A 15130-nucleotide genomic window follows, 5' to 3' on the forward strand; every position below is an offset into this window, starting at 1 on the left:
ACAGAAAAACACAGCCATTTTTCCAGCCAAAGAGAGTACCTAGTCACAAGAAGCAGAAATAGAGATAAAACTAAATCGCTAACCTTTGATGATCTTCATCAGATGACACTCATAGGACTTCATGTTACACAATACATGTATGGTTTGTTCGATAAAGTTCATATTTATATCCAAAAATCTTAGTTTACATTGGCGCGTTATGTTCAGTCATGTTTTGCCTCCAAAACATCCAGTGATTTTGCAGAGAGCCACATCAATTTACAGAAATACTCATAATAAACATTGATAAAAGATACAAGTGTTATACATGGAACTTTAGATAAACTTCTCCTTAATGCAACAGCAATGTCAGATTTAAAAAAAACTTTACGGAAAAAGAACACCATGCAATAATCTGAGTACGGTGCTCAGACACAAAAACAAGCCATACAGGTACCCGCCATGTTGTGGAGTCAACAGAAGTCAGAAATAGCATTATAAATATTCACTTACCTTTGATGATCTTCATGAGAATGCACTCCCAGGAATCCCAGTTCCACAATAAATGTTTGTTTTGTTCGATAAAGTCCATAATTTATGTCCAAATACCTCCTTTTTGTTCGCGCCTTCAGTTCACAAATCCAAATTCATGACGCGCAGGCCAGACGAAAAGTCAAAAAATTTCATTACAGTTCGTAAAAACATGTCAAACGATGTATAGAATCAATCTTTAGGATGTTTTTAACATAAATCTTCAATAATGTTTCAACCGGACAATTCCTTTGTCTTTAGAAATGCAATGGAACGCAGCTACCTCTCACGTGAGCGCGCCTGAATGAGCTCATGGCCTTCTGGCAGACCCCTTACTCAATCAGCTCTTATTCTCTCCTCCTTTACAGTAGAAGCCTGAAACAAGGTTCTAAAGACTGTTGACATGGAATGGAAGCCTTAGGAAGTGCAATCGGACCAAATTTCCACTGTATCTTGGATAGGCAAAGAGTTGAAAAACTATATACCTCAGATTTCCCACTTCCTGGTTGGATTTTTTCCTCAGGTTTTTGCGTGCCATATGAGTTCTGTTATACTCACAGACATCATTCAAACAGTTTTAGAAACTTCAGAGTGTTTTCTATCCAAATCTACTAATAATATGCATATCTTAGCTTCTGGGCCTGAGTAGCAGGCAGTTTACGCTGGGCACCTTATTCATCCAAGCTACTCAATACTGCCCCCCAGCCATAAGACGTTAAAACATTATCTCAATTAGAGGAACTGGGGTGTTTGTTAAAATATTAACTAAATTAGAAGCAGTGGGGTGTTTGTTAAGGCATTAACTCAATTAGAGGCAGTGGGGTGTTTGTTAAGGCATTAAGTCCATCACAGAGAAGCACTGAGGTGTCATTATTGAAAAGATGCTTCCTGTTTATCAAGGGGGAGAGACAGAGAGCCTCCTCTCAGAGCAGAGCAGAGATCACTCTCTCACACACACGGTTCACACTCACGCAGGCACGAGCACACACACAAACACACGCACACAGGCTCTGAAAAACACTGCTTAATGTGTCTCCACACTGCAGAGTGCTAGACAAAACACTTCTCGGAATACTGATCATTGTTTTTTTTAAAGGAACACTCATCATTGTACAGTAGCAGAGATTCTGGGGAAATAAGATTCTATGAAAACGATTTAAAAACTGGGAAAAGAGATATCACATATTTAGGATGTCTGTATTCATGATCCCTGGCTTTTAAAGAGGGCTGATTGAAGCTGAGGAGCTACAGTAATGTATCACAGGTCCCCAGTAGACTACAGCCCCTCATCAGGCCTGGTCCTTATTCCCAGTGACATGCACATCCTGCTATCAGGGAGCCAGGCAGGCAGTTGGCCAGATGAGGATGTTTTATGTATAACCCCATTAGCAGGCAGCATATGGGCCCACCTGGGCTGGGCTGGGGCTGGCTGGGGCTCTGGGTTCTGAGGGAAATAAATAACCACAACATGGGCAGAGATGGGTCTGGATTTCAAGAGTTGCTGTCTGGATCATCTCTGATCATAGGCTGGCACAAAGGGGATGCAGCGGCTGACGTGAAACATAAAGCCTTTCATGAGCTCCAGAATAAAGTGCGTGAGTCCAAGAGGGATTGTTGCAGAGGACTTTACAGGCAAAGTGTGATGATGTCTAAGAGTCCAGGGCTAAGTCAATGAACGCAGTGGCTTAGCTAGAGCAGGAAAGAAAGAGTCTAGAAGAGGCGATGGTCTGTCAGTGTTTCCTCATTATTTCTGACTGTCCAGAGTGGAAACTAGCTCAGCAACATCATCTCCAGTCAGTCCATTGTAGAGAACAGTGAGACTCACTGACCTCAGAGTTAATATTCCACCAGCAAGCAACAACAGGACATGCTCAAAATGCCGCTGCACACCCCCCCGTTCCACTTGAGAGGATTACTCACGTCTTTCCGAAAGCTCAGGAATCTTAATCCGCCACCTTAATGATGCCATGTAAGGCCTGGCGCCTATGATGACTGTTGAATAGCTAATCAATGGCTACCCGGATTATCTGTATGGACTATCTGCAGTGACTCTACCTGCACTGGCGATATGCACACTCACAGGTCTCTATCCACACACACACACATGCGCAAACACATACAGTGCCTACAGTGACATTTACAATCCCCAGTCCTTAACAATTACAAGCATACCCATAACATGATGCCCCAAACATAACACTTTGATTTCAGGACAACATTTTTTTTTGCAGTATTACTTTAGTGCATTGACGCAAACAGGATGCATGTTTTAGATTATTTGTACTCTGTACAGGCTTCCTTCTTTTCACTCTGTCAATTAGGTTAGTATTGTGGAGTAACTATAATCAAATCAAATTGTATTTGTCACATGCACCGAATACAACAGGTGTTGACCTTACCGTGAAATGCATACTTACAATCCCTTATCCAACAATGCAGTTCAAGAAATAGAGTTAAGAAAATATTTACTAAATAAACTAAAGTAAAAAATGTAATAAAAGTTACACAATAAAAAAACAATAACGAGGCTATATACAGGGGGTACCGGTACTGAGTCAATGTGCGGTGGTACAGGTGGGTCGAGGTAATTTGTACATGTAGGTTGGGGTAAAGTGACCATGCATAGATAAAAAACAGCAAGTAGCAGCAGTGCAAAAACAAAGGGCGAGGAAGGGGGGTGTCAATGTAAATAGTCTGGGTGGCCATTTGATTAATTGTTCAGCAGTCTTATGGCTTGGGGGTGAAGCTGTTAAGGATCCTTTTGGACCTAGATTTGGCACTCCGGTACCTATGACTTGGGTGACTGGAGTCTTTGACCATTTTTTGGGATTCCTCTGACACCGCCTAGTACATAGGTCCTGGATGGCAGGAAGCTTGGCCCCAGTGATGTACTTGGCCATTCGCACTACTTTCTGTAGCGCCTTACGGCCAGATGCCGAGCAGTTGCAATACCAGGCAGTGATGCAACCGGTCAGGATGCTTTCGATGGTGCAGCTGTAGAAACTTTTGAGAATCTGGGGGCCCATGACAAATCTTTTCAGTCTCCCGAGGGGGAAAAGGTGTTGTCGTGCCCTCTTCACAACTGTCTTGGTGAGATTGTGTGTAGTCCACAATCAGCTCCTTTGTCTTGCTCACATTGAGGGAGAGGTTGTTGTCCTGGCACCACCCTGCCAGGTCTCTGACCTACTCCCTATAGACTGTCTCATTGTTGCCGGTCGTCAGCAAACTTAATGATGGTGTTAGAGTCATGCTTGGCCATGCAGTCTTGGGTGAACAGGGAGTACAGGAGAGGACTAAGCTTGCACCCCTGAGGTGCCCCCGTGTTGAGGATCAGTGTGGCAGATGTGTTGTTGCCTACCCTTACCACCTGGGGGCGGCCCGTCAGGAAGTCCAGGATCCAGTTGCAGCGGGAGGTGTTTAGTCCCAGGGTCCTTAGCTTAGTGATGAGCTTTGTGGGCACTATGGTGTTGAATGCTGAGCTGTAGTCAATGAACAGCATTCTCACATAGGTGTTCCTTTTGTCCAGGTGGGAAAGGGCTGTGTGGAGTGCAATTGAGATTGCGTCATCTGTGGATCTGTGGATCTGTTGGGGCAGTAAGTAAATTGGAATGGTTCTTGGGTTTCCGGGATGATGGTGTTGATGTGAGCAATGACTAGCCTGTCAAAGCACTTCATGGCAACCGACGTGAGTGCTACGGGGCGGTAGTCATTTAGGCAGATTACCTTCGCTTTCTTGGGCACAGGGACTATGGTGGTCTGCTTGAAACATGTAGATATTACAGACTCGGTCAGGGAGAGGTTTAAAATGTCAGTGAAGACACTTGGCAGTTGGTGCGTGCACGCTCTGAGTACAGGTCCAGGTAATCCGTCTGGCCCCGCGGCCTTGTGAATGTTGATCTGTTTTAAAGATCTTGCTCACATCGGCTACGGAGAGCGTTTTCACACAGTCGTCTGGAACAGCTGGTGCTCTCATACATGCTTCAGTGTTGCTTGCCTCGAAGTGAGCATATAAGGCATTTAGCTCGTCTGGTAGGCTTGCGTCACTGGGCAGCTTGCGGCTGGGTTTCACTTTGTAGTCCGTAATAGTTTGCAAGCCCTGCCACATCCGGAGAGCGTCAGAGCCGGTGTAGTAGGGTTACATTTTAGTCCTGTATTGACGCTATGCCTGTTTGACGGTCCATCTGAGTGCACAGCGTGATTTCTTATAAGCTTCCGGATTTGTGTCCTGCTCCTTGAAAGCGGCAGCTCTAGCCTTAAGCTCGGTGCGGATGTTGCCTGTAATCCATGGCTTCTGGTTGGGATAAAGTCACTGTGGGGACGACGTTGTCGCTGCACTTATTGATGAAGCCGGTGACTGAGGTGGTATACTCCTCAATGCCACTGGATGAATCCCGGAACATATCCCAGTCTGTGCTAGCAAAACAGTCCGCTCCATCTGACCACTTACGTATTGAGTAAGTCACTGGTACTTCCTGCTTTAGTTTTTGCTTGTAAGCAGGAATCAGGAGGAGAGAATTATGGTCAGATTTGCCAAATGGAGGGCGAGGGAGAGCTTTGTATGTGTCTCTGTGTGTGGAGTAAAGCTGGTCTAGAGTTTTTTTCTCCTCTAGTTGCATATGTGACATGCTGGTAGAAATTAGGTAAAACAGTTATAAGTTTGGCTGCATTAAAGTCACCGGCCACTAGGAGCGCCGTTTCTGAATGAGCATTTTCTTGTTTGCTAATGGCCTTATACAGCTCGTTGAAGGTGGTCTTAGTGCCAGCATCGGTTTGTGGTAGTAAATAGACGGCTACGAAAAATATAGAATCACTTGGTAGATAGTGTGGTCTACAGCTTATCATGATTTACTCTACCACAGGCGAGCAATACCTCAAGACTTCCTCAATATTAGACATCACGAACCAGCTGTTATTGACAATTAGACACACACTCCCACCCCTCGTCTTACCAGACATAGCTGTTCTGTCCTGACGATGCGCGGAAAACCCAGCCAACTGTATATTATCTGTGTCGTCGTTCAGCCACGACTTGGTGAAACATAAGATATTACAGTTTTTAATGTCCCATTGGTAGGAGAGTCTCAAACGAAGATCATCCAGTATATTCTCCAGTGATTGCACATTGGCCAGTAGAGCGGATGGTGGAGGCGGGTTACCCACTCTGTATATGATGTATATGATTAGAATATCATGGTATGATTGTGGTAACGTACGGGAACTCAAGTCCTTTTGTTCTCCCAATCTGGAATACCTCACCACCAAATGCCAACCGCATTACCTCCCGAGATAATTTTCTTCGCTCATCATCACTGCCGTGTACATTCCCCCCAAGCAGACACCACGACGGCTCTCAAGGAACTACACTGGACTATGTGTAAACTGGAAACCGCATATCTTGAGGCCACATTTTTTTGTAGCTGGGGGACTTTAATAAAGGAAATCTGAGGAAAACGAAATTCTATCAACACATCTCCGGTGCTACACGTGCATCACAAACTCTTGATCTTTGCTACTCTCCCTTCCGGGACGGCTACAAGGTCCGCCCCCGCACCTATATTATTGACGAATACACTGACTCGGTGACTGGGTTCATCAGGAAGTGCACTGTGATGATTAGAACCAAAAATTGTGGATAGATGGCAGCATTTGCGCAAAACTGAAAGCGCAACCCACCGCATTTAACCATGACAAGGTGACTGGGAACATGGACGTGTACAAACAGACCAGCTTTGACCTCCGTAAGGCAATCAAAGAGGCAAAATAGACAGTACAGGGACAAAGTGGAGTTGCAATTCGACGTCAAGGACACCAGATAATTAAGGATTAAAAAGGGAAAGCCAGCCAGCCACCGACGCCTCTGTTGCCGACGTAAGTCATTTAAGCGTGTTAACTCTCGGAAAGCTGTCGGCCCAGACAGCATCCCAAGCCGCGTCCTCAGAGCATGTGCAGACCAGTTAGCTGGAGTGTTTATGGACATATTCAAGTCCATATCCCTGTTATGTTTGTGAGAGTCTCATCTTTCCATAGAGTGGTCATATTAGTTAGTAAGCCAAAACTTTCGGACACCACAGGGGTTTTTGTGAGAAGACCAATTTTCGGGATGTCTCCTGGTCTGACAAACAGCGCTCTAGCTCTGCCACTTTCCACCGCAGATGCTGAATGTAGACACAGTCGGATGCGGTGGGGTTGAGACACAGTCCGTGCAAAAAAATATTATGATGTAAATTTGATTGACACACGGGTGTGTCAATAGACAGTCATCACTAGCTGGCCTCCACCCAGTACCCTGCCCTGAACCTTAGTCACTGTTACTAGCTGTTCTTGCCTCAGCAGCCTCCTGTGATATGTACATATCTACCTCAATGACCACGTATCCTTGCACATAGATACAGTATGGTTATGGTACTCCTTGTATATAGCTTCATTCCTGTGTGTTTTATTTCTCATGTGTTTTTTAAATGTATCTCTGCATCATTGGGAAAGAGCATGTATGTAAGCATTTCACTACACCTGTGGATTTCCACGCATGTGAAAAATACAATTTGATTTGCCTGGCTGGCTTCATAGGTATGGGTTAAAGTACTCCCTCTTTCTCTAACGCTCTCTCTCTTACCCACTTCTGCTGGTCTGCCTCTCTTGCTTGGTGTTCTCTCTCTCTCTCTCCCAGGGGTGGACTGGGACAATAATTCGGCTTTGGCACTTTACCCACACCAGCCTGCATCACTGCGCGCACTTTCTCTCGGGCACATGGGGGGGAGAGGAGAGTGGGTAAAGTGCCAAAGCCCCAGCGAGGGAAAAGGCACAGGGCAGACGCTTTCATTACAGGAGTCATGAGGATAATGCACTTTACTATTTGACCAATTCATGGTTTAAGACACCCAAAAAATTGGAAGTTTTAAGTGAGCTGACAATGTAGAATGTGCTCTTTCTACATTTATTGGCACCTTTTCCGTTTTTTACGATCCATGATCTTGGCTGTCTAACTGATGACAGAGTCGGAGCAGGTCTCTTTGCTGATGCCGTGTTTGACTTTGAACATGAGTTTGCATAACCTCAGCTCAGCCTATCAGAAAACCAGGCCGGCACATCTTGGTAGGGGGGCCGACCATTACCCACTGATCAGCCAAAGGCTCATTATAGATTATTATAACTGTGAAATTGCACAAATATATATATAAAAAACATCTTAACAGGCCCATGGGCCGCGGCCATGTCCTGTTTTTTTAAATTGTTTTATTTCTAAAAATATATATTTTTGTGTGTGTCAATTTCGACCAGCCCACCGAACAAAAAAATGGTCCAGCCCCCTTCCCCTCTCTCTCTCTCTCTCTCGTTGTGGAGGAGCTGCTTTACCCCAGGTGAGGGGAGGGCATGACGAACCCCCCTCCACCCATGACGATCACCCTCCCTCCCTCACTCCCCTACGCTCCTCCAACACTGTAACATCAGTGTTTACTGCCTCAATCAATTACCCATCATAACCTGGGCGTGTGGGTATGCATTATTCATCCAACCGGCCGGGATAGAGGGAGGGAGAAAGGCAGGGAGGGAAGGAGGGGGAGCCGTGAGAGCACATGACAAGGAAAGCATCCCAAATGGCACCCTATTTTGTCACTACTAGGGCTCTGGTAAAAATAGGGTTCCATTGGCGCACACATGGCGCCTCCCCCCTCCTTCCACCTCCATCATGAATATGTAACACCCATTCACACACCTTTTTGTTACCACAGTGACGTTAACACTCACAGGCAAACAGGAGCCTGAAACATCCCAATCTACATGTGAGACTGTGGGCATAACCACAGTTCACTGACTACCATCGATGGAGTGGGAGGAGGGTGAGTCACAAAATGTTCCTTTCCGACAACCCCGGAGAAAATTAAATGTACAGTACAGAGTGTAGTGCAATGTTAATAAATTCACGACTAAAAATATTCTGATATGAACATTTGTGTTAGTGACTTTCTGTGTGTGTTGCTATGGCCCAAAGGCAGAAGAGGCCCAGCTGTACTTCCCTGTGGCTGCTAGGTCTACTAGGAGCTGGGCTCTGAGGCAAGACGACCAGAAACTCAGGGCTCCTCTCCTCCCCACCTCTCCCATCCTTCTTCTCCATCCCTCCCTCCTCCCCTATCCTTCTCTACATCCTTTCTCCCATCTCACTATCATCCTCTCCCTCTCCATCCTCCCTCTCTCCATCCTCCCCCTCCCCAACACTCTGTCACCCTGACAGTTCACTCTGCACAACAGATTCATATTCATGAACTATTTTGATTAAATATGCATCTATGGCCACCTGTTTGGGCCTGATTAATCTCAATACTTGTTTTTTCTGCTCCTAGTTGTGTCGACACCTCACTGGCTGGTTGAAGTCCAAAGTCACTTATTATTAACAACCTCTCCAGGCCAGGACTCACACAGGGAGATATCTCTACATCAGACCAATTGAAGAATTTTCCGAATAAAAAATAAAAGTTCAACGTACAAAGATTATGCTAACTATACTCACTCAGCGTTAAAAAAGGTGAAAAATAAATTACACAACATACTAGCTAGTAAACAATTTAAGCTATTGCAAATGCATGCTATTACTTTTTCCAATCATAAAGCAAACACAGCCCTTGGGTAAGAGGGTCAATCAATTTGAGCCCAATCAATTCCCCTCATGGGCTGTTGTTGTTGCGTGAAGAGGCATGAGGTCACACTATTCCAAGATGGACGTCATTAACTGGCCCATTTTCATTATAAAGCCAGCCAGTGAACAATGAAGAGATGACAATCACAGTAAGCCAATAATACACTGGCTGACAGCTCTATTACTAAAAACAACCATAATACAATATTCAATAGCTTATTTTTTGTCACACAATGCATTCATTTCTGCATCATAAACATTGACTTGGATGTAGGAAGCCTGTTTTGATTAATAGCCTTCCTGTTATCAGACATAGAATACAATGAAATGGGCATAAAAAACAGAGTCGATAGCTGTATACTCATGCTTGGGTATTTCAGAAAGATAATCATTCATAGAGGATATCAACTGGGGAACATGTGAACATACTTGTCATTCATCATTTTAAACAACTTAGAAAGAAGTTCATTGTCACTGCGTGCCGCAGGCAGATCACAGTTGGCTATCATAAGTCTAGGGAAATACATGATGTTCCCTTTACAAACAGACTTCTTTAGAGATCTATTTGTGGGCATGCTACTCCCCCTTGAGCTCAGATCATGAATGGACAGAGAGAGCTAAGATATCAGATCAAATGTTGTTGATAACAAGCAATGTAGTGGACTCACATGATTGGCTATTCGTCTTCCACCAATGAACGGAGGCCAAAGTCTCTGTACTTCCAGGAGGACGTAGTAAAGGTAATCAGGGTCTGCCCTCGCACGATTCCTAATTTCCTTCTGACAAAAAAATGAAGCGTTAGTGTTCATACAGGATTCCCGCAGTACTACACTGATCCAAAGCAAGGCATTTCCAAAAGCTGTGTAGTTGTTACTACAATGTAAGGTCAACATGATTTAAAGTGCGTTCCCGTGCTCTGAAGGTTTAGTAAGAGAACCGGGCCGTCTCACCTTGCCTGCTCCACTCAGAACCAGGGTGAAGGAGGTGAGTAAGGATGCCAGGGCTTTGGGGATCAGAGCAGAGATGAACAACAGCAGATGCTGGGAGGCACAACTGGCATCAGGGAGAGGTAGATCACGGAGATAACCTACAAACCTACAGAGCGATAGAGAGAGAAAGAGATAGTAAATGAGAAAGCATTAAGAGAAAGTGACAATGAAAGTGAGGAGAGAAGAATCACTTACATGTGACCACAACGTGTGTCTATGACAACATATTTATGGACTCACCCCTGTCTCTGACACTCCAGCTTGTCTTTAATTATGTCCATGAGCTTGTCTTTAGCCTCCAGCGCTGTGCAAAAGCCAGAGGACCACAGAGGAACCTTCACACGGACTGGAGTTGAGATGATCCCTGTAGGGGAAGGACAGGTCAAAGGTCACATTCTGACAAAATATATTTCTCTATCTCTATGTTTACATCAACCTGAAAAGGGGCCTATGTCTACCTATAGAAAAGCAACCACTACAGTTTGATTAGCCTAATATCCCCTTTTGAAAAGTATATTGGCTCACAATTACCACATTAACATGCTGTGTTAATGTAATAGTCATTGACACCTACTGGGTTTCACCGAGATGCCTGAGGCAGTGTTGTCAATGGAGGTGTTGAGATCTAATTACCACTGTAGCTCAGCTAATGCACAGATCTGTGTGTCTATTCCACTCCCTTTGAAAACAGGGCTCCTTGAATGCAGAGCAGTTTGTTTTGTCAGACATCTATCTGGCTATGCATATATTCACCACCCTCAGGGGGCAGGAAGTTCTTTGAAAGAAAGTGAGACTAAAGTGTTTCTTCAATTACTGGTATGCTGAAATTGTAGTTGTGATTGTTCATTGAGGCCCAGTGTGGGCGGCATGCCTCCCATTGTAAGAGGGGAAAACCTACAGGTGGCAGAGACTGATCTCACCGTGCCAGTGTAGGGTACCGAGCCTGTAATCTCACCGTGCCAGTGTAGGGTACCGAGCCTGTAATCTCACCGTGCCAGTGTAGGGTACCGAGCCTGTAATCTCACCGTGCCAGTGTGGGGTACAGAGCATGTAATCTCACTGTGCCAGTGTAGAGTACAGAGCATGTAATCTCACCGTGCCAGTGTGGGGTACCGAGCCTGTAATCTCACCGTGCCAGTGTGGGGTACCGAGCATGTAGTCTCACCATGCCAGTGTAGGGTACAGAGCATGTAATCTCACCATGCCAGTGTAGGGTACAGAGTGCTGTAATGTCCTGGAAAAGCTCTGGTGTCTCATCTGGGTTCACATTCAGGAACAGCCCCAACACCAGTTCTGTTCCCAGTCGTTTAAACAGAGGGTACACCGACACGGGCTCCCCACTACACAAGAAGTGGTAATCAGAGAAGTGAACAGAACATACATGGAAATACAGTGCCTTCAGAAAGTATTCACACCCCTTGACTTTTTCCACATTTTGTTGTGTTACAGCCTGAATTTAAAATAGATTTAATTGAGATTTTGTGACACTGGCCTACACACAATACCCCATGGACTCTGTGTGTAATAATAGTGTTTAACATGATTTTTGAATGACTACCTCATCTCTGTAACCCACACACACACACAATTATCTATAAAAGGTCCCTCAGTCCAGCAGTGCATTTCAAACAGAGATTCAATGACTAAGATCAGGGAGGTTTTCCAATGCTTGCAAAGAAGGGCACCTATTGGTAGATAGGTAAAAAAAACCAGACATTGAATATCCCTTTGAGCATGGTGAAGTTATTAATTACACTTTGAATGGTGTATCAGTACACCCAGTCATAGCCACGGGAAATAAGGGTGCTGCATCACCCCCTGATAAATCATAATTAAAAAATTATAAATATAAAAATTAAAAATAAGGAAACATTTCAACACAACACATCACTGAGTACCATGCGTCATATTTTCAATGAGTGGAGGCTGGTGGGAAGAGTTATAGGAGGACGAGGTAATTGTAATGGCTGGAATGGAATAAATTGAAAGGTATCAAACACATCAAACATATGGAAACCACGTTTGACTCCGTCCCATTAATTTCATTCCAGCCATTACAATGACCCCGTCTTCCTATAGCTCCTCACACCAGCCCCCACTGTTTTCAATCATGGTGGTGGCTGCATCATGTTATGGGTATGCTTGTCATTGGCAAGGACTATGGATTTTTTGGAGTGGATAAAAAGAAATGGAATAGACCTAAGCATAGGCAAAATCCTACAGGATAACCTAGTTCAGTCTGCTTTCCAGCAGACACTGGGAGACAAATTCACCTTTCAGCATGACAATAACATAAAACACAAGGCCAAATATACACTGGAATTGCTTACCAAGATGACATGAAATGTTCCTGAGTGGCTTAGTTACAGTTTTGACTTAAATCGGCTTGAAAATCTATGGCAAGACTTGAAAATGGAGGTCTAGCAATGATCAACAACCAATTTGACAGAACTTGAAGAATTTTGTGCAAATATTGCACAATCAGGGTGTGAAAAGTTCTTAGAGACTCACCCAGAAAGAATCACAGCTGTAATAGCTGCCAAAGGTGATTCTAACATGTCTTGACTCAAGGGTGTGAATGAGAAATGTCTGTATTAATTTTAAATAAATGTGCAAAAATTTCTAAAAACATGTTTTCACTTTGTCATTATGGGGTATTGTGTGTAAATACTGTAGGAGAGAATTCTTTTTTTTTCATTTTGAAATCAGGCTGTAACACAACAAAATGTGGAATAAGTCAAGGGTTATGAATACTTTCTGAAAGCAGTGTAGGTCATACATTTCTGGTATGGTCCTGCTAGTGTATGTTGAGTAAGACAGAAGTGTATGAAGGAATGTGAGTCGAGGTTTCAAGGGTTCTTACGTTGCAGAAAGGTCCTTCAAGCACCGTTCAGAAACACTGTGCAGGAAAGAAAAACAGAGAAACAAGCATTGTTATCCTTAATGAAGGTATATTTATAATGACATTTGGTCACCCTGTCATACTCAATAAATGAAACTAGTCTTTACCTGTTAATGAGGTCAGAGCCTGAGGACAGACACTTTCCTGTGAAAAGGTTGGTGAGAGACAGACGCAGCAAGCAGGCTTCCTCGCCTGGATGAACCATACAGAATACAAAAGATAACATTATGGAGTTGCTCATAATAAAGCAGAAATAAAGAAAAAATTTACAATGACTCCATCTATTGGTCTAAATAATGAATATTCTGTTTGTATGTTTTTCAACTTCTGATAAATTAATAAAACAAGCAAATAGTGTGAAGGCCTAAAGCAGCTTTACCCTGTGAACATGTACAATCAAATATGTTTTTGTAAAGGCCAGAGGAGGTGTAGGCTCTCTAATACAAGCCCTATATCCTTATAAGCAAATTGCATGCAAGTTGCACCCTATGGACCTTTGGGACATGAACTCACCATTAGCAGTCACTATGTTGTCTCCATACATGTTGTGCATTACATCAGTGGGGTCTTTCAGGAACACAGATGACTTCTCTGAAATACAGTCATGATCACATAAGTTGCAATGTCCTCTTTCAATTGGGAAACACACAATTCTCACCAATACACCCTAGGGAAAGTCACAGGTCCATCTCATGAATGGTCAGTTACCAAGCCCTGTCTAATCAATGGACAAATATTATATATTTTTAAATGTATTTTTAATTTAACCAGGCAAATCAGTTAAGAACAAATTATTATTTAAAATGACGGCTGACACCGGCCAAACCCTGACGCCGTCAGTGCACTGATTGTGCACTGCCCTATGGGACTCCCAATCACGGCCGGTTGTGATACAGCCTGGATTCGAACCAGGGTGACGCCCCTCGCACTTAGACCGCTGCGCCACTCGGGAGCCCATTATTGATGTAATCATATCACTTCCTACTAATGCGTTAAAAATTGAAATTGACCCTAAACTGATATGTAGACTGAAAAGCAAAAACTATGAATGTATAAGAATGTTGGCCTATTAGTCAAAACTTGTTACCGTTGAACTGATTAGGTTATTGTGACACACACGCACATACACACGAATAAGTGGCTATACCGCAAAGTAATTCCTTCATCCCTTCCACCGAACAGACGAAGGAAGTTGGTTTGTTCAGAAGTCTTGATTGAAATATCCGTGTCCCATGCTTTTCAATACGCTGTTCACAAAAAGCCACTGGATCTCGGTAAAACTCCAAAGATTTGTCGCCCAACACAGAGACCCCCGCAGTGCCCACTAGTTTCGACATGATTTAAAATGAGTTTACTGCTGGGGTTAGCTCAGTGGTAAATTAACCACACAGTTGTTGGATTAGACAGCAGATGGTCCAAAAAAACGCTTATTCTGCATCTATTCTGCATATACTATTGATCCATTCTGCAACAAGGTTGACGATAAACATGGCTAATGTTTAACTAACTATGCCATGAAAACAAAATCCGAAAAACCCCCACAGGATTAACGTTACGAAATGTGTTTAGTTTTTTCTAAAAACTGGCATATTGTATTACACAGAACTATCACATTACTGCTATCCCATCGTGATATCTCGATGGCAACTGAAAGTATTCAGCAAAATGCTTCCTGGATGGACTTCAGTTAGTCCCACCCCCACCACTTCATCAGGAGTGCCTGCAGTTCGAGCCTCCTGTAGCAGATTGGCACGCATTTGTCTTCTTCTTCGATGAGGTTTAACGGCGGTTGGCATCCAATGAATGTTGCAATACCGCCACCTACTAGACTGGAGTATAAATCCCTCATCCTTTGATAGATATATTTATTTATTTAAATAAACAAATACACTACCATCTAACACTACACTCACAAAAAAGAAACAAGAAAAGAAAATAACACCCTATTCCATTATTTAAATATATTTAACCCTACCTCAGGCCAACAGTCTGAAAGGATGGGACACCACCACTTAACACACCCTGTAACTCTTTTGACGTCAAGTCTCGCACACCCAAATACCTCTCTGCAGTTGCCACCACAACCTCAATTTTCTG

The 15130-nt window shown here is 43.7% G+C and overlaps 1 protein-coding gene across 2 annotated transcripts in view; it reads right to left on the reverse strand.

Annotated features, from left to right (window-relative positions):
* LOC120044987 (beta-amyrin 28-monooxygenase-like) overlaps window positions 1-14702 on the reverse strand; it is a 41135-nt gene extending 26433 nt beyond the window's left edge. For both annotated transcript variants that reach the window (XM_038989777.1, XM_038989778.1), the window contains exons 1-8: window positions 14181-14702; window positions 13547-13624; window positions 13141-13225; window positions 12995-13030; window positions 11332-11471; window positions 10372-10495; window positions 10093-10237; window positions 9811-9921 (exon numbers count right to left, since the gene is read on the reverse strand). In XM_038989777.1, coding sequence (XP_038845705.1) covers window positions 9811-9921; window positions 10093-10237; window positions 10372-10495; window positions 11332-11471; window positions 12995-13030; window positions 13141-13225; window positions 13547-13624; window positions 14181-14370 — 909 coding nt within the window. In that variant the 5' untranslated portion in view covers window positions 14371-14702. The remainder of the gene's footprint in view (window positions 1-9810; window positions 9922-10092; window positions 10238-10371; window positions 10496-11331; window positions 11472-12994; window positions 13031-13140; window positions 13226-13546; window positions 13625-14180) is intronic.
* Between the last annotated feature and the right edge of the window lie 428 nt (window positions 14703-15130).

The sequence above is a fragment of the Salvelinus namaycush genome, chromosome 3, assembly GCF_016432855.1.
Source record: "Salvelinus namaycush isolate Seneca chromosome 3, SaNama_1.0, whole genome shotgun sequence".
Classification (NCBI taxonomy): Eukaryota; Metazoa; Chordata; class Actinopteri; order Salmoniformes; family Salmonidae; genus Salvelinus; species Salvelinus namaycush.